Source organism: Nematolebias whitei, chromosome 9 (assembly GCF_014905685.2).
Source record: "Nematolebias whitei isolate Nwh7 chromosome 9, NemWhi1, whole genome shotgun sequence".
NCBI lineage: Eukaryota > Metazoa > Chordata > Actinopteri > Cyprinodontiformes > Rivulidae > Nematolebias > Nematolebias whitei.
The window spans coordinates 30,132,103-30,158,631 of NC_056506.1; the positions used below are offsets into that span (position 1 = coordinate 30,132,103).

General features: G+C 38.0%; 1 protein-coding gene across 1 annotated transcript in view; it reads left to right on the forward strand.

Moving 5' to 3' along the window:
* Window positions 1-26,529, forward strand: part of LOC119414211 (cadherin-2) — a 90,223-nt gene that overhangs the window by 15,739 nt on the left and 47,955 nt on the right. Inside the window, exon 3 of the mRNA XM_037681311.1 lies at window positions 25,446-25,654. Within this exon, the coding sequence (XP_037537239.1) occupies window positions 25,446-25,654 (209 nt within the window). The remainder of the gene's footprint in view (window positions 1-25,445; window positions 25,655-26,529) is intronic.

Below are 26,529 nucleotides of genomic sequence, written 5' to 3' on the forward strand. Positions count from 1 at the left end.
ATATATATAGCCATTTGCATTATGAAATGCACCAATAATTTGAGAGTTTGACATTTCCTTATAACTTTGCATATTCATTACAAAAAAACTTTCAAAATAATTGTACATGTTCCATAAATTCTTCATTTCATTTGTGAATAGCCTCTTTCACTTTACCTTGTCATGGTAAATTATAGCTAAAGTTTGTAATGAAAGGTAAAAGTTTTGCATTTTCAGTCCCAAACAGTGTTTTATTAAAAATAATAAAATAACTGAAGTCTTTTACAGCTAGTCATTTTGTGGTTTGGAACTAAATACTGAGCATTTCTTCTAAGCTTCTCAAGAGAAAAAGGGATATGAAGTCGCTTAAATAAAATCACACATTTTGATTGCTTGCACAATCAAGTCAGATTTAGAAGAAAAAAAAACACATGCTCACATTTTCATACCATTTCAGTCCTTCCTAACTGTACTGTGGATATGGGTGTTGGTAATGGATTGAGACATTAGTTCCATTAACCTGTTGGCTCTTCTAATGCTCTGCTCAATGTAGTATGTAATTTAAAATATCTGTCAGTGGTTGATAGAACTGTCAATCAGAGACGCAGTGTGACTACTCAGACTAACCACTTTAGTCCATTACTCAATAGTTCAGTGAAAAGATTTTAATTTGCTTTTGTGGTGGGGAAAAATAAACTATTCTTGAAGCTTAATTAACTTATTTAAAAGGCAGTGGTTGAGTTATTGTATAAAACCAAATAACCAATTATGTATTAATTTGCAACGGTCTTCTTCAGCTCATAAATATCCCAACCAAATATTGCTCTGCATGATTTGCCAAAACACAAGCCATCATATTAGCATAGCATTATTACTTCATTATAGTCCTGATTCATGCTCAATAATCTAGGTAGATCAATCTAACATGGTTGAGTCAGGTCTTCTGGACGGGTTTTTCTTTATTGAAACATTTAATCTTTTATCCAAAAGACTTCTTCAGTCTGACTTTTTCTTACACTGAAGAAGTCTTTTGGATAAAAGATGAACGTTTCAACAACGAAGAAACCATCCAGAGGACCTGACTAATCCTTGTTAGGTTCTTAATAGTGTTTAAGTTGCTGATGCACCTCTACCGCGTATGCACATGACTGTACTGTAAAGGTCTTTTAAGATAAATGGCAGGAAAAAGGAAAACGATGGTGAACCCATGTGAATGTTTCCCTTTTGTCCAACCAAGAATGTGTTGTCAAGGAGAGCTGAGGTCCAGAGACACAAACACTGCTTTGTTGGGTGACTAGTGGGCAACATTAGGTTGCATTGTTCTGTTACACATCTGTTGAAATATTGGATGTTAGATTGAAAGAGTATTTATTTATGAGATGACATGCTGTGTATTAGCTTTATTTAATTTGGTCTATCAAGATGATCATCTGCATCCTCATAATTAGAATATGCATCTGAAGCTTTTTCAAAGACGTGAAAATGTTGTAAACTGAAGCTTAATGCACAATAGGTTGTATATTGATGTGGGGAAAAGAAGTGCAAGGCTTTTCAGTAATGTGTACGTGATACAACCACAAAAACATTAAAATCCACTTTAGCTGAAAAAAGCTTTTTGTGTATTATAGTTTATTTATGCAGTATATTCAAGCACACAAACATGCAGTGAACTATATCCTAAGGTCAAACTGGGATGATTCAGCAACAGTTTTGTTGGATCTGATAACAACTTACTAGACAAGTGTGGCAGATGTTGCTTTTATTATTAGGGGAAGAAAAAAAAATGAAACAAAGTACCCCAACACCATATGAAGGGGATTTGCATGTGTAGCTGTACAGCAGAAAGTGCTGTGCTCTCACAGTTGCTGAAACATTCTGTGAAATGACCTCAACAATGCAGTGTCTGGCTTTTTCTCAGTCTATCCTGTGATCTTTGACTTCCATTTATTGTTCTGTCTACAGTGAGCTCAGAAAATGCAATTCCACCACCATTGATTCGTGTCTGTTTGAAATAAGGTGGTCCTGTCGCAGGGCACGTGAAGATTTTTTTCTTTTACCTTTTTTCCCTCTCCCTTTTTCTCCTGTCTACATCTTTTAATTCACTCTCTCAACATGCCTCATAGCTGCATGTTATGGTTTCCACCAAACCACCAAGGGGTCTAAGCTTGTGTACACAGGGAGCTCTGTGCTACTGTAGAAATGTGTTCTGTCCAGGATGAGTGGGGATTGGCATGTCTTCTGCCTATTTCATCTGCTTAAATGTGACAGCTGGGCTATGTTTTTTTTAAATGAATTTTTCTCTTATGAGGAGGACAGACTGAAGAGAAAAAGACATAAAGAGAAAGTCAAACGAGTGACGGAGTGGAGCAGCCACTAACCATGGTTTGACGCTAAGCAAATGTTGGCACATGTGTTATGAGTTAGGGCACTCCTAAAACAGTTATGTCAAAACTAACACATAAAAGATGTTTGGGTTATTCATTTTTTTGCTCTTTATGCTGTAAACATGGTGTAGTAATGGTAGGAAGGGCATAAGACGAGTAATTTATGTGTGGAGGAGAAGCCTGAGATGAGACTTCCCTTCGGGATTAATGGGAGTCTCTGTGTCTGTTCACAGGAAATATGAAAGGCCCTTTGTTGGTAAAGGACTTGCTGCTGCCAGCAAATAACTACCCCCTGTCATATCAAAAAATCCCCCAACCTCTAAATTCATTGCCTCCTCTGCTGCTCATCCTTCACCCCACTTTTTTTCTCCCCATAAGCCTATGTGTTTTCTGTCAAAGTTGCTCATTTATAATTCTGTGCTGTGCCTGCAGTTCCAAGGCCCAGGAGACACTAGCTCGTATTGTTAGTATTCACTGTCACTTGGAGAATCTTGGTGATTGGCCAGGCAAGCAGCAGAGTCGTAGAAATAGCGCTGTTCTGGTGGTGATTCATATTTTTTTACCTGTGATGCTGTGCAGTCTTTTCTCTCCTCCTTCCTGTCTGTGTTCAGTTCCGTGACATGCTATCATATCAGGCGGGAAATGGCCAGTTTTCTGTGGTTAATGTGTGACCAGTGGACTGTGCTGGTGGTCTGGTTTATTTTTAGTGTCTACCAGTGGATGTTGCTTTGGACAGTGGTTATGCATACCTCCTTAGGCTACACTAAATAAAGAATGTTCTATCAGTGTGGGGAAATGACTGTTAGGGAGTGCACCGGCAGTGTTTCTTTCATCAGGTCACACGTTGGTCTCCTCACACCTGCAGCTCAGAACAGGGGCGTGAGAGGCTGTTGGCAAGTGTTAATTGCTGAAGTAAAAAAAGACTGGGGAAAAAAAAAAAAAAAGGCTGCAAGTGTGTGAGTGGTTTATTTCTCTCTTGTCTGTACTGATGCATCAGAATTTTCATGTCTAAACCAAAGTAGATTTTTCTGTTATGAATCTGACTTTCATTTAAATTACAATTTTGCCCAAGCGTAGATTTGTGCATTTTTACAAAATTTGTCTTTTTCCACATTAAGTTTTGCAAAAAGAAGATGATGGAATAATTTCTCTGTATTTATTTATTTGTCTTAAAGTTACTTTAGTTTTTTTTTTTAATTTAATTTTTGATAATTTAATTAAGGTGTTTTTGTCTGCAAGTTCTACCAAAAAACACAATCTTATGGTGCCACACTGACTCCCTCCAGCTGTCACCAATGGATTTAACATAGATGGTTGTGTTTTGTAATGAAAGGGGGAAGGGAAACTTATAAAAGAAGGAGACCCCAACTGCAAAAAAGAAGTAAAAAGAATGAAACAATCCCAGATGAAGTGGGTTCAGCTTGGCAAAAGCTGTTGGTTGTCAAGGGCAACTAAAATAGCTGTGTGTAAACCGCCTCCCTTTCACCCTTTTGAAGAAAGCTCAGGTCATGCAGTCATTTAGTGGGACGCACTAAAGATGTATAATTGAGTTTTATCAGGCTCCACATGAGTCTAGATGGAGTTGAGCTTTAATGAGTATCATAGTTTCATGTTGTTTTATGCTTTAATTGTAATACTTAAGATGACAATCATTTGTTTAATTTGCTAGACTGGAATTTGATGACCATGCTAGCAAAGAACGATGACGTTTAATAGCCATTCTCTGGAAAGGATAAGACTTATTAGGTCTGATGGGCCTCCTGTCTCATATAACCTAATGTGGCTTTGATAGACAAGAGGATTCTGAGTTTGGATACATAGAAACTATAAATCGTAGCATATTCCCTGCCTCTGGACTTTGTAATTGCCCATTAAGGGCTATGTTTGTAGATAGAGGGGCCAGATGTCTTTGTGGCTGAGGGTTCAACGTGTGCTTTGAGGCAGCATGCAGTTAAAATGAGGAAGAGCACAGACTGGACATTGCCCCTCATTAAACTGACCTGGTCTCCTCTAGCAGAGTCATAAAAACACTCCTTTAATGTTCTTACCAGAGAAGCCCCACAATTTGTCCACAATTCCACTGCCATTAAAAGAGAATTGAATTCCATATGAATTCTCTGCTGTCACGCCTCACTGGACCAGCTGTCTACAGTATATGTGTTTTTAAATGTAGACTTTGGGCGCCACAGACCTTTTCAGTTTGGCCTGTTCCACATGTTACACTGATCTTAAAATCGCAGCTCTCGCTGGTCCACTTAAAGCAGAACGTGGTCTGATTGAGTGAGAGACATGCAAAGACACTATCCAGCACTTCAACAATGGGTGCTGAATCCTAATCTTAATGTTCATAAATTTGATGTTATGTGGAGTGTTTAGCACTTGTTCTCATTCTAAATACATTTTAGACATACATTTTAGACGGCTGAGACGAGCTGGTCTGGGAAGCTCAGTCCTCACCTCCTTCTACAGGTGTGCAGTGGAGAGCATCCTGTGCTCCAGCATCAACATGTGGCATGGAGGCTGCACAGCTGCAGAAAGAAAAGCTTTGCAGAGAGTGGTGAAGGCTGCACAGAAGTCTGCCGGAGTCAGCCTCCCCACCATCACAGACGTCTACACTTCCAGATGCAGGAAGAGGGCTACCTGCATCTTGAAGGACCTCACTCACCCAGCACACACACTTTTTGCCCCACTCCCCTCAGGAAGGAGGTTGAGAAACATTAAGTGTAGAACCACTAGACTGAGGAACAGCTTCTACCCTGAGGCTGTTAGACTCATGAATCTCTAACCAGAATAATCACTGTGAAGAATCACATCATGTTGCTGCTGATCTGTTTCAATGTTGATGTGTTCATGCGTGCACATCCACTCACACAGACTCATGTTCATGTTTGTGCTGACGTTCAATGTTTTATGTTATGAGTGCTTAGTGTGTATTTAGTTTATGTTTTTCTTAGTTCATATCTTATATGTTATTACTGTTTTTCTTATACATTTTATTGTTGGATGTAACTGGGACCCTGTGTACATAATTTCGCTCCACCACATGTACCATATGAGGTGCGAATGACAATAAAGAATCACTGACTCTGATAAACTTACTGGTATTTTATCTTTCCTAGGCACATAGTCCGTTACACTGTCAGCGCTACTTTTTAATAGCAATACCTTTCTTTAGACACCCAGTGACCAATGACATAGTTAATTTATTTGCACAGATTTCACCATCTGCAGAGTTAACAAGTTGATATTCAACTAATGCAAACAAAACTACATGCGGTCCTCCAAAAAGGTGCCAGTGGAAAGAATTATGCCCTGTTTACACCATGCTGCTTTCAGAAACACCCATCAATGTGAAATCACACAGCTACCGTCAGTAGTGTTTATTCACTTGTGTGAGTAGATGAACAATAGTAACAATGGCAGATAGCAGAGTGCTGTTTATGCTGTTCACTTTTTTAATTTATCAGAGCTTCTGACATGGAACATGTGCTACAACATCTTTTGAGTCCGCAACGACTCATTACTCACATTCTACAAATACAGAAGGTCCAAACAACCAAATGTGTATTTACCCTTTTTGTTGTAACCATTTTCAGGCTTGAAACTTAAGTGTCTGTGTGCACAATGCCACTCAAATCCCATCATCAGCTAACATGAAAACAATAGCAAATTCAATGTATTTTGTGGTCTGGTCTCAAGTGCTACTGTTATCACAGCATTATTGTGTAAATGTGTATAATCATCATAGAAAAAGTACATAGTAGTTTGTAAGATTTTCAGAGATTGTTCGTGTGTAAACATTTAGGTCGATCTGTTGGTTGGTTAAAAGTTGATCCATCTCAAGAGGGGATAATTCATTCAACCTTTATTTAGACAGGTTAATCCCATTGAGCCTATGGGACTCATTTACAAGAGAGACCTGAATAAGAACATCTAATATAATCACAAAGATTTCAAAGAGTAAAAAAACAAAGGGGCACTAGTGGAAAAAAACAACAACTTTGCAACGTGGATGTGATTTTATTATAACTTTTTGCTTCACTCCAGTAGAAATCAGACTTATTCTCTTTAAAATATTGAATCTCCATAACAAACTTTTAGAACCAACAAAAACTCACACACCATTTTTTTTCCTGTGTATTCCAAAGCTTGCGCCCAATTGGCAGTAGCATGTTTTAACATGTAGACATGCTTTTACAGAGCAGCACCATGGAGTGGACATAAAAGTATGTTCAAGTCCTATCTCGTGTTTGTGTTACGGTTTTAAATCCCTCTTGTGCAGCTGCCATTGAGGCATGTCTGTGGGGGTCAGTGACACCCTTATGTGGATTCCACTGATGCAGAAGGTCATTTGCCTTTTGCTTGCAGGTCATTTCAGTATCCTGGGTTGCAACAGCTGTCATGTGATCTCCCCTCTTGCGCATGACTCCAGGCACAATATCTGCTAGCATCCCAGCTGCAGGAAAGCTGGACAGTTTCTGTTATTTTGACAGGACCCTGAATACTTGTGCATTAGATGTCCAGTAAAGCTATACAGCAAGACTCGTGCCCTCTCCTCTCAAAACAATTGTTTTTTAAAGGAATTATTTGGAGTTTATGTCCGTAGTCTGCTGCATGCTCTAATTAGTGCAATGTCTACAGTGGTGGTTCCCATCCCTGGCCCTCAAGGAACACTATCCTGCATGTTTTAGTTGTTTACATGCTTTGACCCACCTGATCTGAATGAATGGGTGATTAGCAGGTTTTGAGGAAATTATTAAATCACTGATCAGATTTGTTGGAGCAGGGAAACAACTAAAACATACAGGATAGTGTTCCTCGAGGACTAGGATCTACTGACTGTGCCTTAATTTTAACCACCACTGGAAAAAATGCCAATATCCAAAGAAATCTTTTACTCATTTTATATCAAGTACTTGTACCAGATATTGACAGTGCGTTGTGCAATGTGTGCTTAAAATGAGAAGTGGACAAGTCCAGGACAGAAGGTGCTACAGGGCTAAACATTATCTACAGCAAATGAACATTTGAAATCCACATTTTTAGAAGCAAAAAAAAACAAACATGTTTTTTTTGACATGACACAAAACTTGAGATTTGCATCATCATCCAGCTGATCCTGTAACTTATAAGAAATTACATTATTTGTTGTAACATATTGTTTCATATTGGTCAGACTCGTTTTTAATTGAATTTTAAAAATACACCAAAACAATTTGAGTGTCATTGTGACGGGCTGCTTGATGTATAAGTGTATTCATTTATTTTTGCTAAGCTGATTGCTGTGTGGATGCGCACAGTGTCATCACTTACGGTTGGGCTCATCTTTATACCTGAATAATTCATAAGTTTGAGTTAACCCTCCTGCTACCCCTGGGTCAAAATGACTCACAAGGTCTCAGTTTTAAAACTGAGGGCTTGCAGGAGAGTCAAATATGGAAAAAAATAAATAAATAAATCAACCAAAGAAAAACTTTCAAAGACTTTATTAAAGCTTGAACAAATATTACTGAAGACTCCGTTCAAAGACCAGAAAGCATTTTTTGCTCACCAGAAGCAAAATGTAAGTTGACTCAAATTTGATGTATAGAGCTATATATAGTATATATATTTACAGAAACATGTTTAACAGATATACTCTGAATTTTTTTCAAGATATATATTTTTGCTCATGGGGTAAGAAGCATTATGCAAAGGCTAACACAAAGGGAAAAAACATCAACCCCCTTATTTATTTTTATTTTTACACAAACCTGTAGGGACTACACTCAGTTTCTAACAGATGAGTTTTTATTTAAATGTGACAATTGAAAAGAACCCCACGGTGTCCGTCATGGACCGGAACACAATGAAACAGCTCCCAGCAGAGCCCTGCCTTTACCCCTTCCTCCTTTGTCTTTGTTTCACAATGTTTTACTTTCTATTCCCTTCTCTCCTCTACATCTCTTCTGGCATGGTGAAAACCTGATATGCCGTAGACCGCTTCAGGTTACAGTGAATACTGCAAGATTCTTTTCAAATGGTAAACTCTGTGAATAACAGGATGATGTAGAGGTGCAGGAATAGGGATGGAGGAACGTAGCACCAAGGGAGGAGCTACTCTCCCCTTTGCCGCTAGGCTAAAAGCATTCAGCTCCTGTCCATTGTGAGCACGTACTCAAAGGGATTTGTGATTCAGATGATCTTTGACCTCCTTACGCCCACCTCATGTAAATGATTGCTCAAAAAAAAAAAATTATACACACTGAAAGAATACAGTTTAATGTGATAATTTCTCCTGAATGTAATTATGCTGAAATCAAATGCCTAAATGTTAACATGGGCTTTATAATTTTGTTCTTATTTCCAGGTGTTTATATTTAAACAACAGTATCTCTTGAGTGTTTTAATGACCAAAAAAACCACCAAAATAAACCTGTTGCCATGTAACTGGGCTTCCTCATATGTTTTTAAAGCAGCAGTTGAGTAGGTAACCAGATCCATCCCATCAGCCATGCAGTTGCCCCCCTTTTAACTGTGTTATTGTCCCTGTTCACAAAGGATGGGGGCTGTGTATTGTAAGATGAAGCAACACACTGATCATGAACAACGCCCTTTCCCTAGACTTTATATGACTGTATCGGCTAACCATTTCTGGTATCGTATGTTTTATATTTCACAAGGGAAAAAAAAGTCTGGAAAAAACTTAGCTCCGTGTGTCTGTTTTCTTTGATCACTAATTTAAGAGCTTTTTGTTTTGCTCTAAATGGAGTGAACACTGCTTTTATAAGCATTACACAATAAGTAGTCTCAAATGATTTAAGGAAGACAATGATTTGCATCAGTAATAACCTGCCTGTTACTATGAATTTAGCAGCAGCATGGGGCTAGACTTTATTAACTACAGATTTTTGTTTTGTTTTTCCTTTTCTGTTATAATGGTCTTTTGTTTTGAGTGTCCGTGGCTTAAAAGTTACTGATCACTTCTTTAAGGACGAGCAAAATTTAAGTATGTTTTAACCAGACTGAAAATCTGTCAATTTTCTGTCTTTTCAGTGCCTCGTTAATGTGTATAACGGCACCTTGCTTTATATCTCAGTAATGGAAGTTGGTGGCTTTATTTAATGACCTTCACCATGCATGCAGTAGCCTTTTTGCAACTTTTGCTTTGCTTTTATGCAGATTTTTCTTACAATGCAAAGATTTGCTTTAACACAAAGTAATGTTTCAATGCAAGAGTGGCCTTTTTACTCTAAGCTTTTACTTCATTATGATTGGCAGCTGTTGGGTAACATTTGTTTTAACTTGTTTCATACCATTTTTAAATTCATCCATATAATTTCCTATGCTGTTAGCCATACTCTGAAGCTCTAGTTCCATTCAATTTCAGGGATAAATGTAACTGTTCCACACTTGCATAGGGCCTTTTACCATATGTTCTACAAAACACTTCAAGATGTTTTCCATTCACATAAGCACTTCTACACCTCTTCTTATATTTAAACTCTATACATGTTACTTTTTCTCTTTACAATCACCCACAAACGACCATATCAGAGGTAATGTAGGGGTTCTGCGTCCTACTGAAGGACTCTTTAACACGTTAAGGGGCTGGGGATTCAATTGACCAACGTTCATATTTAAAGATCACTCGACCACTGTGCTGCCAAAGCTGTTCAATTTCAACAAACTAATTTCTGTTGTTTTTTCTTTAAAAATTTGCACATAGCTACTATAAAGTCGTTCTTGTGTAGAGTCAGATGTGTCATTTCATTACAAAGGTCTGTTCAGCCTGCGAGACATATTGTAAATGAAAACAGCTGCCGAGTTTCAGCGAAAATCTTTTTCTCCCCTTCTCAATTATGTGGTTGCATAAGTACATTATCAGCGTTTCTTCACGTCAAAATACATTTCAAGATGTATTCATCAGTGGTTTAATCATTAAAGCATTTTCACATACATGGACTTTTGTTTGTTTTTAAAACTCTGCATGGCTCACACGTGTTTAATTCAAACCATATGTTGAGATGGCTTGAAAAGTCTCCCCAGCATCAACAGACACAGCTGGTCAGAGGTCTGTGATCTCATAGCATGACATGTGTCTTGTATTATGCCGCATTCGTCAGCCTTCCCAAAGCCCTGCCTCCGCTAGCGATTGTTTTTGCTGATGAATAACTTCCAAAAATGGTCAGTGTCATGTTTGACTCAAAGAAGAAAAATGTTGGGAGGTTTTGGTTCCCTAAATTCTGTGCTGATGTCGAGGAGATAAGGGCTGTAAAAATGTCAGCTGAGGGCTATTTATGGTTGCTGTGTCAGCTTGTTCTAGACATTTTTTTTATAACCTTACAGGAATTAAAGTGATGTGATGTGGACATGGACAGTGAGTTACAGCACAGCTGACCTCAGTGCGTATCATTAACAAGTTTTAACACACCGGGATATTAAAGTTTGTTTTAGTGCTCTCATCAACAACAATAGACTCATGTTATTGAATTCATATAATACAAGATATAAGGCCATTCATCTTGATTGTCTATATATATTGCCAGATCTGTCGTGTTTGCTTCCAGAGAAAATGAAGTAGCAGTGCAGATCATATTTGCTCATAAGCACCTGTGCCATTTCCTGACTGCAGAAGATATAAGCAAAACCAAACAAATAAATAACAGATTGTTATTATCATTCCCGGTCAGCTTGTCTGATCCCCCACATTCATCTGAGCATGGTCACACACCTGGTGCACACACACTTTGTTCAAAACAATAAATAATAAGCTTACTGTCAGTACAGAGTTTTATCAGCCAATGAAAGTAATGAGATTAGACTTGTGGGGGGGAAATAAATAACTTAATTCCTGTGCCCACTCTAGCGAATCAAAGGAATGTAGGTAAGTGAGGGGAACAGCCTTAGATGAGAAGCGGTGCAAGTAATAAAACAAGCAACAGACCAGGAGATGCACCCACTATCATTTCTGTTGGACTGTTCATGCGCTTTTAAAAAATAGGATCAATTTTCGTCCTGTGAATCGCTATTATTAAACCTGCAGGCCTAGCAGAGGAGTTTTAAAGAAAACAGGACCATACCTGGAACAATTTAATCCTTACAACTGTTTCCAACAAAGAAGCAGCACTGCATCCTTCCTGTGAAATCTGTTTGCTGGCCTGGTTCAGCCAATTTGAGCCAACTTTGGCCTTTCACCAGTAATACAAAATAATATTGGGGATGCACGATACTGGATTTTTGGCTGGTATGCCAATATGTTAAAATGTATTTGGCCACTAACCGATACCAATATTTTATGTACTTTCCTTTGTCAGAACATAGCCCTCTTATTTAGGCTTATTTGCTACATCTGTTGTGTAACAGCTGTAAGAGCTGGTGACATATATTCAGTAACAGCCATATGATATGCAGAGCCCTTTGACTTATATTAAATGAAAAGTATTAAATGTTATTTATTAGCATTAGTCACCTGCAATGCTGTCTCACTTGTGGAGGCTTGTTCCAGGTTCCTAGCTGCAGTGTGGGATCCTCTGCACTCCTGTGCATGAAGGACAGCCTTTTTAAGTTCAAAGTTTTTGTCTATCCATTGTGCCGGAAGACTAATCATGCTAACGGAGCTAACACTTGGATGTCCAAATGTCTGTGGTAAAACTCACCCAAGTGCTATCGGCTATTAGCTTCTCAATGATGTTGGCAATGACTTCTTGTAACTCGGGTTATGTTACTTCGGAAAATTATCTCCAACTGGGGACGATGTAGCGAGGCTCAACATAGTCCAAAAGTCTTGGGACATCCTCACCAACAAAAAAAAAAAACAACCTTCCACACTGCCGACATTTTGAATTTTCCTCTCCGCCGTGAGATCAGGTAGGCGTGTGTGATGTCATCACTTTGTGCTGCCGCTTCAGGCGTCCTTGTCACTGGGTTGTCATACAAAAACAGTGCCTTTTATATCGGTGAGTTATTTTGATGGAATGACCGATGTCCAATATTGAACTTTATATTGGCCGATGCGATGCTGATAATATTGTGTATCCCTAATATTCCATACATACCACACTTATAATTTCTTTAACTTTTTCTGATTTTCTTGCTCTTAATTGTCACAATTTTATTTTTCAGCTGTGACAGTCTTTTCACTCATGTTGTGAAATTTGCTCAGAATTGGCTCGCCTCTTGTTGCGTGTGCACAAAAAGAGAAAACAAAACCACCAGTGAGATACAGCAAAACTAGTTTGCTGGATAAGAGGACTGCATTGTGGTTTGTTTAATCACTCCCAATGCCTTAGCTGCTCTCAGGAGAATAAAAGGCTTTTGAAAAAGTTCCAGTGTTGGGGGAATGTTGTCCTGGTGAATCTGCTCTCTGTTTGCTTAACACTCTGTGAACCTGCATTCTTTTTTTTTTTTTTTTTTGCCTGAAAGGTTCCACTAAGCAGAATGATAGAACAACACCAACCAAATATACCGTTTCTCCTCTCTCCGTCTCTTCCATCTTTCTCCATGTCTTTGAGTTTGGAAGGCTGACAGGTGGAGGCAACATGATCTCTTCCATTTTGAAAAACTGAAAACCTATCTCAAAGCTTTTGGAAAAGCATAGAAACATGAAAAGTTCAAAGAAAAAAATGGGATACTTGGACAAGAAAAAGTTTGTTTCACAATGTATTGGGTTGTTTGTGTCGTTCTAAATAAAAACTATTTGAAATCACACGAACGCACCGAGTCAATAAGACACAAGCAGAGACGACAAGGAAGCTTGAGAAGCTGTCTACTCCGTTTCACATTTTGCACCACCTGCTTGTTTGTGCCACCACTGTCAATGTTAGTGTGACCCTGACTAACATTGGTTTCACTGAGAAGCGACAGAGAATTCCCACGAGTCCTCATGTTAAAAAGCCACGGTCTGGAAACATTTCTGCAGGCAGCCTTTCCAAGCAGAGACAGATTTGTACATGGCCATGCTTGTGGTTTGGTGTTAAAGCTGCAGAAAAACTGAGGACAGATGTGTTTGGAGTCCCCCACCCCCCACTCCCCTTTCCCATTTTCCCTGTGATCGTTTATTCCCTTCCTTCCTCGTTCCAGTTTCCTTAATCTGGGAGTCATTGTGTCTGGAATAAAGCACAGCTGCACGGATCTCTCTCTAAACCCTCTTGGTTCAGCTGATTGCATCTAAGTACGAGGGTTCTCCTCTCATGGAGTCCACTTGCACAGCCTCACTCCACACATAATACTCAACCACACAGATAATGCATGTGAGAATGCATGTGAGATGAGTCACTTCTTGTGTTGGGCCAACGCCAACATTGATTGTTCACATCTGATGTCGGAGCGAACAGCAGTTTGCACAGTTTATACTTTTTTATATGAATCTTTTTGTTTATATAAAATAAATGGTCATTCTAAATCTGTTGGTTAGAATTCTTTTTAAGTTTTCTTAGAATAAATGACTAAACACTTTGCTCTTCAGACTTTTTTTTAAATTTATTTATAAAAAATGTGTTTTTTTCCCCCTTTTCCCAGATTAAATTTTATTCACAATAAATTACAGAGAGGCGAGACTTGTTTGTAGTGTGCCACAATTTGCTGTGTTGGATTGTATTAAATTGCTATTGCTCTGAAAAAAAAAAAAAAAAAAGAATGGGGAAATATCCATGCATATGAAAGTGAGCTGCTGTAATAGAACATTTTCTCTTACAAACTGATGCCGCATTGACCGTCAGAGGCTGAAACTCTAAACTGAAGACAAAAAAATGACTAAATGAAAAGAAGCGGCCACAGAAATTATTGAAAATGCTGAATTGTGCACAGGATTCAAGTAAAATATAACACTTTTGTTCCATTTTAGATAAAAACGAAAATCAGTTGTAGGAACAAACATTAAATGAATACTTTGTCTGTTTGTGCTAACATTTAAAAAATGTCAGATAAATTCAACCTTGACATGCAGATATCACTTTTGAGAACAAAATTTAGACATGCTGTCGTTCAAATAATAAACTTGCATCCTCCTTTTTTAAATTCACTTAACTTATCTGTTTGAGCACAAATTACATGTGGGGAAGGGTTAGAAAGGCCAAAACACCAAGATGCCCTTCATTTGCAGCTTGATATTTCCAGGAACTGACAAAGGAACCGATTAGCTCGCTTGGTATATTAAGACTGCTTGTATTTTCATACAAATGCTTGCATTTCTCTTGGTTTGCTTTCTTTGAGTGGTGCAGCACGTAACAAGCTGTCACGTGTCTGAAAAGCTGTGTATGTGCTGATGCAAAATCTTCTGAGTGGAACATTGGACTTATCTTTAATCTTCCATCTGTGAAGTCTTTTTCCTAAAGCATTGGATAATTGCATTTTCAAGCAGTTTGACACATATTGATTCAAATATAAAATTTCAAATGTACGTTTTCGGTGAATTAGCAGCTGCCTTAATCCCCATCTTTTAAGAAAGCTTTGTGCTTTGAAGTTTTTTTATTTTAATTTTAATTTTTATGTAGTTTCTTCTTTTAATTTTTTAACTAAGCAATGCAGTCATCCTTAGGTTGGTTAGTTTTGCTCTTCTGAAGGCACACTAAAGAGACTGAAGTGCTTTAAGATGTGAGACATAGGAAAAGTGAAGAAAAAAATGGTTGGTACTTGTAGCTGTAATGGTTTTTGCATTTCTATGAATTATTTATTTTAACCTAAATTATGCACTTTATTTTTTTCTGCTTTGGAAATTTTTTTATTCTTTTATTCTACTGTAAAACATTTTAATTTCTAAAAGAAATTCTAGTATTCTCTAAACAAATCCTTACATGTTTGCACATTTGCTAAATTTACAGCATGACATCAATAAAACAAAATTCTATATGTATTTTGTATGTGTGACTCAGTAAATCATTTTTCTTTACTTTGAGAGAGAAACAAAGACGGCACAGATCTTACAATATAGTCTTCTCCAGAGACTGTCAGCCTCATCTTCCTTTTGTCTGCTGCTTTTGTTTCCCGGCCAAGCAAGATTCACATCCTTCCTTTTTGTTTTTCTCCATACCTTGACTTCTCGCCAGTAAAAGCCAAAGAAGCAGGGATTCCATCAGCGTTGTTCTCTCAAAATCAGCATAAACTTGTGACTGTGCTACATATGTTGTAATGCTGTTCATCTATCTATAGAAACATAAAAACAGGTGTGTACATGCATGATATATGTGCAGATTAAATGAAAAGAGGAAGAAATTAACAAAAATGGCAAAGTGTGTGAATGCACGAGCGCACCCGCGCATGCGTGTGCGTTTGCGCGTGGTTTGTAATTGGATGCGGTGGACTGTGTCAGTCTTTACCTGAGCTGCTAATTTGCATTCAGGTTTGATTGACAAGGAAGCTATGCAAAACAGGCACATCTTCATTTGGTATAAAGGCAGTATATGCATCATTCATTCCTCATTAGCAGTTGCTTGTGCAGTAGTATTGAGTCATCATAGCTAAAATGTGGTTACAATTTATTTACCATAAACAAGTATTAATCACATTCAGCCATGGCCCATGTACTGCAGAGTTAGATTTTTTATTTTTTTACTGATCTTAGACCTCTCAACTGTTAAAACATAACTGGTCAATCACAGATATTTAAATTTTGTGCAAGTAAATCAGATGTATAACAAAATTAAAACCAGGAACATCATGGAGTGATCTGACTGCTTACTGAGAAACATGCATCAAACTATCTATCACTAGTTGTTTCTGTGACACCTGAAGCCTGGCAATGTTTCTTTTGTTACTTTTTTTTGTTGTAAAAAATAAAATAAAGAAAACACAAAAGACAATCTACTTTTCTTTTTCTTGTACTTTCCAACTCCAAAGCTCTTTATACTCATAACAGTAAAACAGAGGAGATATGTATCATATTTACCGCCCTATAAGTCACATCAGTCCATATTTGTCTAATAAAGTGGAAAAATCCATAAATATGTCGCTTCGCCGTATACGTCACATCTGACGCATCACATTTGTTATGCGTCACGGCTGACAACCGGGAAATGTCGGCCGAACCGGAAATGTGGGCCGGTGTTGTGCCAAAAATCGATGGGCTGCCAAATGGCAGCCGCAGGAGCGTGCATGGGAGGACTTTAACAACAGTTTAACAAGATTAACACTTAAAAACAATTATTAGTTTTTCTCGAAATTACAAAAGTTAAATGTGTGTCTCAATCTAACCTTTGCTTAATAAATGCACTTTTAGGGTCGAATCGGCTGTATTTCAAAACCCGATGCATGGACGTAAACGCGTGCACGTGACAAGTCGCTGTGCACATTTAACAAGATAAACACCTCAAAACAATTATTTGTTTGCTCGAAATTATATTAAATGTGTGTATCAATCTAACGTTTGCTTAATAAATGCACTTTTATTGTCAATTCAGCTGCATTTCAAAAATAGTTTTGTTGCTGAGGTGCTGCGAAACAGGCACGCGCAGCTTGACCAGCCGCAGCATTTTTTTTAAATTTAACAAGATAACCACCTGAAAAAATTGTTTGCTTGAAATTATAGCAAAGGTGTGTCTCAGTCTAACATTTATTTAATAAATGCACTTTAATGGTCAAATTTGCTTCATTTCGCTGGGGCGGTGCAGCTGTTTTGACAGTTCCAAGCATCAAGCAGAACGAAGGTGGGTTATATGGCTGGCTGATTGAGTCATTAATAGCTGGGGAAGATTCTCAGTCATCCAGAACATGGTAAATTAAAAAAAAAATTAAGAAAAAATCAATAAAATATAAAATAAAGTATAATAAATAAAGTCCAGTTGTTTTTGTCTTAAACTTTTTTGAATTTGTCATTACAGCCATGTTTACCTATTACATAATAAACAGCATGCCATACGACTATAACTACTCTGCTCTCATCAAGTGGCTGAAAGTTGTACTGCTCAATTTTTTTTTCAGTCAGAATGAATGAAAACAGTCACATCTCAGCTTAAAAATGTTTTATAAATATGGGAAAAAATATCCATAAATCTGTTGCTTCGGCCTATAAGCCGCAGGGCATGTAAGTTATGCAAAACATCACAACTTATATGCCGAAAAGTACGGTATTTGTTACAGTTAAGAAATATCTTTATTACAATCGGCACAGAAATGTATTTCCTGGTAAAGTTTTATTTAAAGCCATTAGTCTTGGAAATCATTTTTAAGATTGTCCATACAGCATTTTAAACTAAGTATGTATGAGCTGAATGCTGCATGATGTTTGTAGATGTAAGTGCAACCAACGGGTGAACGTAGTGTCCTCAGATTTTTTTGTTTGATCCATGTCTTGCACGTATCTCGCCAAAATGTCAAGGTGATAATGGTCAAAAACCCTAAAACTGCAGTATGGTTGTCCAAAAATTAGTGTTTGACCCAATAGTTATATTCTTTATATTTAGTACAGTATGTACAGCATTTTTTTTTACAGTTATTCATGCTACTTTAACCTTCCTTCACCTGTGAATGTGTGAATATGACGTATTAAGCAATGGGAAGTTTTGCATGTAAATCTACTGTTTTAATACTTTGCATTTGGCGTGCAAGGTAATTGAAGTGGCTTATTGACCACAATGTAATGAAAGCTTAAAGATGTTTGAATGTTCATGAGATTCATCACAAATGAAGAGAGGCCACCGTCGTGCACCATGGTGATTATTTATAGTGGCTGGTTCGGCTTCCCTTCAGCATTAGATGAACTCCTTGTCATGTTCTGACACAAGAGGTTTGGCAATTTGTCATAATTTAATCACATTCTAGTAAACAACTGTGCTAATCTTATCAAAACTGATAATGTACAAATGGCTTCCTCTGTGGTCAATCTCCTGGGAGATAGCTCTGTCTTCTTGAACATTCAATTGCACAACCTTTGTCCTGTGCAAATCAAACTTTTAATTAGGTGTGTGGTGTGTTGTCTCCAAGTAAAGGTCCTGTCTGTCTGGTAATTGTCTTGGAACGTGCTCAGTGATATGAGAAGATGCAAGGCTTTTCTCTCTGAAAGAATTGTCATAGTTTGACTTTTTGTTTCTTTCTCATGACTAAAACACAATTTACAAAAACAGTCTATTCTAAACTAGTACATATGGGTAGTAGTGTGAAATGTTTTATTGCTGGCAGCACGGTGGCACAGTTGGTAGAGCTACCGCCTCTCAGTGAGCAGGTCGCCCCAGTTCAAATCCTGGACAGGGGCCTTTCTGGATGGAGTTTGCATGTTCTCTTCTTACATGCGTGGGTTTTCTCCGGGTACTTCGGTTTCCTCCCACAATCCAAAAAACGTGCATGTTAGGCTAATTGGTAACACTAAATTGTCCCTAGGTGCGAGTGAGAGAGTGAATGGTTGTTTGTCTCGTTTGTCTCAATGTGTCCCTGTGATGGACTGGAGACCTGTCCAGGGTGTCCCCCACCTCTCACACAGTGATGGCTGGACATGGACACCAGTGACCCCACGACCCGAAAAGGCAGAAGCGGGTAAAAGCTGATGCATGGATGGATGTTTTATTGCTTTCATATTAATATAAAGACATTTTTATTATTTATTAATCTAACTTCCCCTGAATGATTTAGTCAATCCTATAGAAAATAAATATTAGCTTTTAATGCTGCGTAATCTAGAAATCAGGCCATTTGTCAGTTTTTTTTTATTGCGTGCCAAGAAAATATGTTAATAATCGGGATTTAATTGATACAATATTTTTTTTCTCCCTTAAAATCTGCAATGTTTTGCACCCACCACATTTTAACCACAGAATTGCTTATTGTGCATTTTAACCATAATTACATGTACATGAGCAATACATATAATTGTTCTCAAGCTGTAATCGCAGTATGAGTCATTGACAGTTTTAGACACAGACACATAGTCTATTTCTACTTTTCTTCCAGCAAAAAGTCTGACAAGGAACTACTTTGCTGGTGTGGCTTTAAAATCTTGTAAGACTCAGAGAAAATGCCAGCAGAGGTTATCTCATCTTTGGTCACAGCCTGTTTTTCTGTCTCTTTGATTTTTTTTTTTTTTTTTGTGATGGTATTTTGACAGAAATGATCAAGGGGAAGAACTAAATAGCTTTGAGTCTGTGCTTTGGAGATCAAAAGACCCTAATAATGTCACATTACAGGTTGCATTGAGGCAGTTCTAGTGCCTGGCCCTCGTGATGTGCCTCTTCAGAAAACACCAGCTCGGCTTGAAATCTCAGCCATGTGGGCTCAAAATGATTAGCTGATGTAGCAGTTGGGTGATTTGCCTTGTCTTTTGTTTTGTTACTGTTGACCTCCAAGAAAAAAAATTGCCTCTTGTGACGTCTTCTTTTTTTAATCTAATTTAGGACAAGTACCCACTGTACTTTAACATCAAACACAATCCCGTTATCCTGTTGTTTGCTGATGGATCGGGCAAATTGTTGTCACTCAGTGAGGCAAGATATAATAAACGAAGGCAAAAACAGTCTTATTTACAGCTCAACCTCACCTATCCAAAAGCTCAGGAATCAGATTTAACTTTCAGTCCCACTGAAACTGCCTCAGAGAGCTCTGCTGCAGCACCATGGCACAACAGTGATGGATTAGAATGCAGTGGGCTTTTTCTAAAATGTGTATTACAGCAATCATTGGTCACCAGAGAAGACATTTTATTTTACAGAAACAATAAAAATGATCAATTTCAACATCTTCTGTTTATTAGTCTCAGTTTGGTGTATCTAAAATAGTTCATTTTCAGCACACCTTGGTTATGTATAATTTTCCAGCTATTGAAGGTACCCGTAATCTTTAATGCTTTTTTTAGATTGAACAAATTGACTAGTGCCAGTTGTATTGTGAATTAGGTTTTGGAGATCAAACTGGTAATCTTCAGGAGAAGACACGATAAAGTTAAAGGTTAGCCAATATCAATAAAACATTGAACACCTGTGTTGCTATTAATATAAGTTTTATATGTGATGTTATGTTCACTGATAATTGTAAAAGATAGATTAAAAAGAAATTTAGCACTTCAGACAAGATTACAGTAGTTTTGTCAGTTTTAAAGTATTTGATTATTATCCTGTAGACACACACACATAAACAGGAAAAGGGGACATTTTTTTTTCTGGCAAACTATTAGTGCGTTTTTATTGTGCTATTTACCTTTTTATATAGCAGTAGTCCTTCTGTATATTTTGTGCCCTTTTGAGAGAAGGGGGACCCTATGATTGAAGAGTGTTTGACATCTTGTCAGTGGCGGTCAGTTTAATGGCCCTCTGCAGCCTTTTGTATGAAGCTTCTTGTCTCAATAGCTCACAGAGTAAAAATCCTGGTAGCTATGAGCTGATAACTGCAGAGGGATGTAGCTTAGCCTTATCAGTTCTTGGCTTCAGTTGCACGTTAATCCGCACAATGCTTGACTGTCAGTATACTGGAAAACACAACTGTTTTGTTTGCACAACAAAACTCTTAAAAAATTGGGATTCTTTCTTTTGCTAATCAAATTTTGTACTACTCTTGGAAACATGGAAACATTTGAGTACATTTTGGTTGCCAAATATTGTTTATTGAGCAGAAATTTGTCATGCATTATTTTTTTAGAGAACCTTGATGGGTTAACTGGATACTCTAAATTGTCACAAGATGTGAGTGAGAGTGTGAATGGTTCTCTCTCTTTCCCATGTGACCAACCTGTTCTGGGTGACAGGCCTGCCTTTCACCCAGTGACTGCTGGGTCTAGGCACCAGCTCCTCACAACCCTTCATTGAAAAGCAGGTAAAGAATAGAGATGGATAGGTATTTTTGCAACTGTAATAAAACAAACTTAGCAAATACCAGTTTAGGACAATCAGTGTTCAACTGAATTTGGTTAGCCTTTTAGTTTGACCATGCAAAGTGGTATCTAACAAACTTACAGTTGATGCGTGGGGAAGCCAAAGAAGAAGGCCAAAGTTCACTTTTGTTTCAAACATGACCAAGCAAAAGTTTTATCTGTCTCAAAAAAATGGAAGTATTTGTAAAACGAGGTTGTTGTGCCCCAAGAAAACAAATAAACAAATGTTGAAATGTGATTAGGAACCTAAACTAACCAAAATAAAAAACAAACAATAAAAATAAATAGATGTTTCATTTCCTGGAGCCAGTTTGCTGGATTAAGAAAGCGTAAAAAAATCTGCTTTTAAAATTGGCAATGCAAGAAAAAATATAGCTCCTTTAGATGTTTATAGTTCCAGCATTCCTCAGGATGTGTATGCTAATGTGGGTGTTTTTGATAAGAGATTGTAGTATCAATCCACTTTAAGGGCCTCTTCATGATTCCTTAAATTAACCAGCAGTTTTAAGATGGAAAGCAAGCACTAGGGGATTGGTCATTGCAATCAGCCTTGTAATTTAAGCCAGCTGCTTATTGCATGCGTCCATGCTCTGATGGCATTTCTTTTTAAATTCCTTAAAACACTGAACAAAATAACTTGCAGCAAATAATGCTACATGTTTGAATAGCTGTACATTAGTAAACGGCCTTCAAGGACATATTCTGGCAAAATGAAGTATCGTATCCAGATTTGTGCCACTTGTGTTTAGTGTCGCTGCCTCGCTGGAAAGTATTGCATAAAAAAATTAAAATTAAATTGTTTTTATCTTGGATTTATAAAAGGCATTTAGTCTCAAGTGCCTTAAGTGATCCTAGTGTTTCAGGTATTTTAGTAAAATGGGTTAATAATGCCATTTCTTTAAATAAAATGTGAACCACAGTAAAACATATTTATCAGAACACTTACTAGAATCGGCTTTACATGTTCATTATTTATATGAGAATGTTTGTAATTAAGAGGAAAAAGGGTGTAGACGTTGCACAATGGCCTTATTTACAAGCTATGTGAAATATGTTTCCATAATGATAACCTTTAAAAACACCACCATGCTAAAAAAAAATACAAAAAAAATATGCATGAGCAATTATGCAAAGCAAGCAGTGATCTTACTTTGTGTTCCATTAGTACATTGTGTTTTTAGCAGTTCATGCAATAATTGGGACGATTACTGAATATGCTGTTAGGGATATTTTGGTTGCACTAAATGTCTGTGCACTGTTAGAAAATGCTGGCCATAAGATAATGTGTTTTCACCAACTTCAGCCTGGATTAGAATTTCATATCACACCAGTTTGAAACAAGGTACCAGACAGAGTGCAAGCTTTGTTGGGGCTCAACAGGATCTTATAAACAGTGGTGCTGGCATGGATGTCTGATACAGTACATTCATTTGGAGCCTTTGCTTCATATTGCATTATCACTGCCAAGTGCAGGCTACTGTACTAAACCTGGACACATTAATTTGTGAAAAATACATTTGCTCTGAGGTGTTAAACCATTTGCCAGGGTTGGGTTTGGAGATTGGCACTGGGTATTTGCACGGCTACGCATTTATCTGCAGCTACTGATGAAACACCTATGCTGAGTATTTCTCAACTGTCAGTGACCTCACTTCCCAGAATAAATGATGGCATATCAGGATGATCTCACAAAAAGGTTTCAGTCTTGTCACATTAACAGCACATTAGAGGGAGTTCAGTCTGCTCGCTTGCAGCAAATGTAGTTGGCAGGCTGCATTAAAGATGAAATTGTGGAACATTTTTTTTGCCTCTGTGGAGTCGAGGGGTCCGCATTCGGTGCTCCAGATTAAATGTGTCTCTGCCTCAACCCTTTGTTTTCCAACTATTTGTGTCTGTCTGAGTAAGAGTTATCACGTGATGATCAGACAATAGAAAGGCACTCTTTTACTATGGAGAGGTTAGAGGGGGTTTTGTGTAGTCCAGCAAGAGAGAGGGGGTGTATCGAAGCTGTGAATAGAATCATTGAATCGGAGGTAATTCTGGGCCCCGGATCAGGGCTTTAGCTGGACAGGCCTTTTTGCTGACATGCCGGTTTTCCCCTCTTGCTCCCTTTTTTTTTAACCCCAACCCCCAATTCCCTTCTGTGCTGCATCGGCATTTCTGTCCCGTTCAAGCCTTTATCGCTGTCGCCATGATGACATATGTGATAGGGTGTGGCAACCAAGATCTCTTTTAGCCCTGCACCTTGGGGAACCCATCCATCTAGACAGATAAATTGTAGCGATGTCACATTTTGCATTATTGTGGTTTCATAAACCACCAGAGTATGTCAAGGAAATAAATGGACACATGCAGGAAATTCCCATACATTATCATTGAAAATTGCTGTGCCTGCTTGGAGCTGGAGTAGTGATTGCAGTGAGGCCCAACTGTTGAAGAGCCTCTCATAGGAGGCCCGTTGGCCAAATTTCTGACAATAGTAAAGAGCAGGAGCTCACCACTAAAGGAGGCTTGGCTAAAACAATTTACAGAGGAAGGCTGTTGATGAATACATTATAAAACTTAGTCAGAAAATATGTCACAAGTGCCAAAACAAAAGATAAATACATTTAAATAGAACTTTGTGAAGCAAAGATAACATGCCAAGTTTTTTTTTTTTTTTTTTTTGAGACAACTGCACATTTTTATCCTAAAAATGTTAATGTTTCAGTTTTCCTTTACTTATTGGTAGATAAATAATGTCAAATGTCTATTCATTGAGAATACATTTAAAATTTCCTTAATACAATCAGATCCACTTCTGTTTGGATAATAGGCTCATACATCTTCTTTTCTTTTTTCCAACATTTCAGTCAGAACTGTCGGGCTGAGACTATACCCACATTGAACATTGCAAAGCTTCTTAAATTTATTGACAGTCTTCTGCTGCATTGTGAGTTATTTTGACAGTCCCTTACTCTGTATTCCACCTCAGTCTGAGTATCTGCTGCTGACTTGAGATGGCTGGTGATTGCCTCAGGGCTTTGAGCATACAGACACCTTGCTTTAAAGCAAACCATAAGAAAGAGGTAGTCATTTATCTGATGTCAGCTTTGCCAGGTTCAAAGTAAACTCTAATTGGTCAAGGGTAATTGAACAAAAGTAGACAAGAAGACAGATGGTCAGTATAAAATGTATTCCAGGAGAAAGATGTCCAATTCTCTATTTATTTAAAATATTTGGCTTTCTCATATTTATCATTCATCTTGTGTACTGTTTGGCATCCTTTTGCTTTATGCCAGTTCTGTAATAAAATAATAATAATAAAGGAAGTGTGGTTTGCAGATATGCAAGAAATGTTTTAAATTCACCTGTTTTCCCGTTCATAAATATGATACTCTTAGGATGTGGTGTACTTGTGGTTTTCTTAACACCCCGAGCTAGTCTACTGCATCCTTTCTTCAGGCCCATGGGAACTAGATTTTTCTCCAAGTGCAGATGATGCTCTGTAGACATCAGTAAGATCCCCAAGGTAGCAGCACAAAGGAAGATTAGGCACCCACCTTCCAGGCTTTTTTGTTAAGTAGTTCCACATCTGCTTAAATAATTCATGGTCGCTTCAGTGGAGCCTTCATACGAATGATGTATGAAACACTGTGATCTTTACATACTATAAAGAATAGGGAAGCTTATAGGGAAATATTTTCTCTCACAGGGAGGTTTGGTATGAGTTTATTTTTCTGTACATGCAGGAGGTACACCGGCTGTACTGTACTGTCACTCAGTTGTAACACGAGATGTCGTACCCCTGCCACCTATGCACCTGTGAGACTCGAGCCCCGATGAGGCACCTGTCTGGAATGTAGGCTGTTGAGTTTTAGATTTCTGCATGTTCTTGCGTATAAAATAAACATCACACTCAGATCTGTCTCTCAAGGAGCAGAGATCACAGTCATCCTCACAAGGCATCCTGGTACGTCATGAGGAACAAAGCTAGCATTCAGCGGTCTTTGCTGAAAATCAAACCAGACATTTCCAGCATTTGGCACCTCTACGCATTCTGTGTATCTTTTTAAAGTAATACTTCAAAACATTTTGTGCAGTGGACTTCAGTATATTGTATTCTTTTCTCTTAATAGTCCGTAAGGATCACTTTTTTTTTCTCTTGTATGTTTGCTCTCCTTCCTTTCTCCTCCACTGCACCTGTTTTGAGCGATACCTTTGGGCAACAGCTTGAAGTGAATAATGTATAAGTGAGAAAGAGAACCAGAACACCTTTGTGGGCCTTTTTTCTGTCTGATTTTACTCAGTAATCTTTGTGCTTCTTTCGCTTACAGTGAAGTTTATCAGCTGTTATCGAGGTGGTCTGGTGCGGTTTGAGTGCAGTAATCCATCCGACTTTCGGATAGAGGCCGACGGAGTAATTCATGCTGCAAGGACTTTTCAAGCCTCTTCACTCCCTGCGTCGCCTTTGCTGATCAAGGCTGTTGACACTACCACTCAGCAGCAATGGGTGACCCAAGTCAGGCTGACATCCCCCACACAGGTGAATACGTCATTCTGCCTTGTTTATTTGGTATCTGACAGATCGTACTGCCATTTAAAGTTTAATATTAGTTGTGCCTTTATTTTAAATAGCTTATTATGCACACTGTGTATTGATAGATGACTGCTGCCCTACATCTCAGCGGGTGTTCACGAGACTGGGCAGATGCTTACTAATGAAAACCGTGTCACTTTACAAAGTGTGGCTGATTGAAAGCAGCATTAGATGCAAAATATCTCACATTGAAGTTAAACTCCCCGAGGTCATAACCTTGTCATCCAAAAGAGCTTGCTTCTTTTACAGTTTTTGGAAGGCAGGAAGCAACTGTCTGAGTGGCAAAAAGCTCTTCAAATCGCTCCACTGCCTGTGTTGTGCAGTCATCTGCAGTTAGTTAAAATGACCATGTGTTCACATGTCAGTGTTGCAGTTGGATGAGGATCAGAAGAATTGCACAGAAAAACAGCACATGTCTCGTCTGTCTGCCTGCCTTTAAGCTTAGAAATAAAATCTAGCTCCAGAGCTGTGCTGCTGAAGAGGTTTACATCCAGTTTTAAAAATAAACCGCACATTTGTGAGACTAGTCTAATTAGACAATGTCTACATTTTTAAACTCACCTGATCAATGGTACTCCGAAAAATACAACATGCTATGTTCAATTGTTTCAATTACTTTTTATTCAGATGCTTTATGTTGAGATCATTTGCTTATGTTATTAATTAAAGATGTAAGACATCAAATCATTAGTCTTTCTTAATGAACACCCCAAATGAATAATTCATGTTTTTTGTACAAAAAAAAAAAAAAATTAGTTCCTCTTATGTACTTGTGCAAATGGTTATGATGGGATGTGTATGAATGTGCATTAAAGGCGATA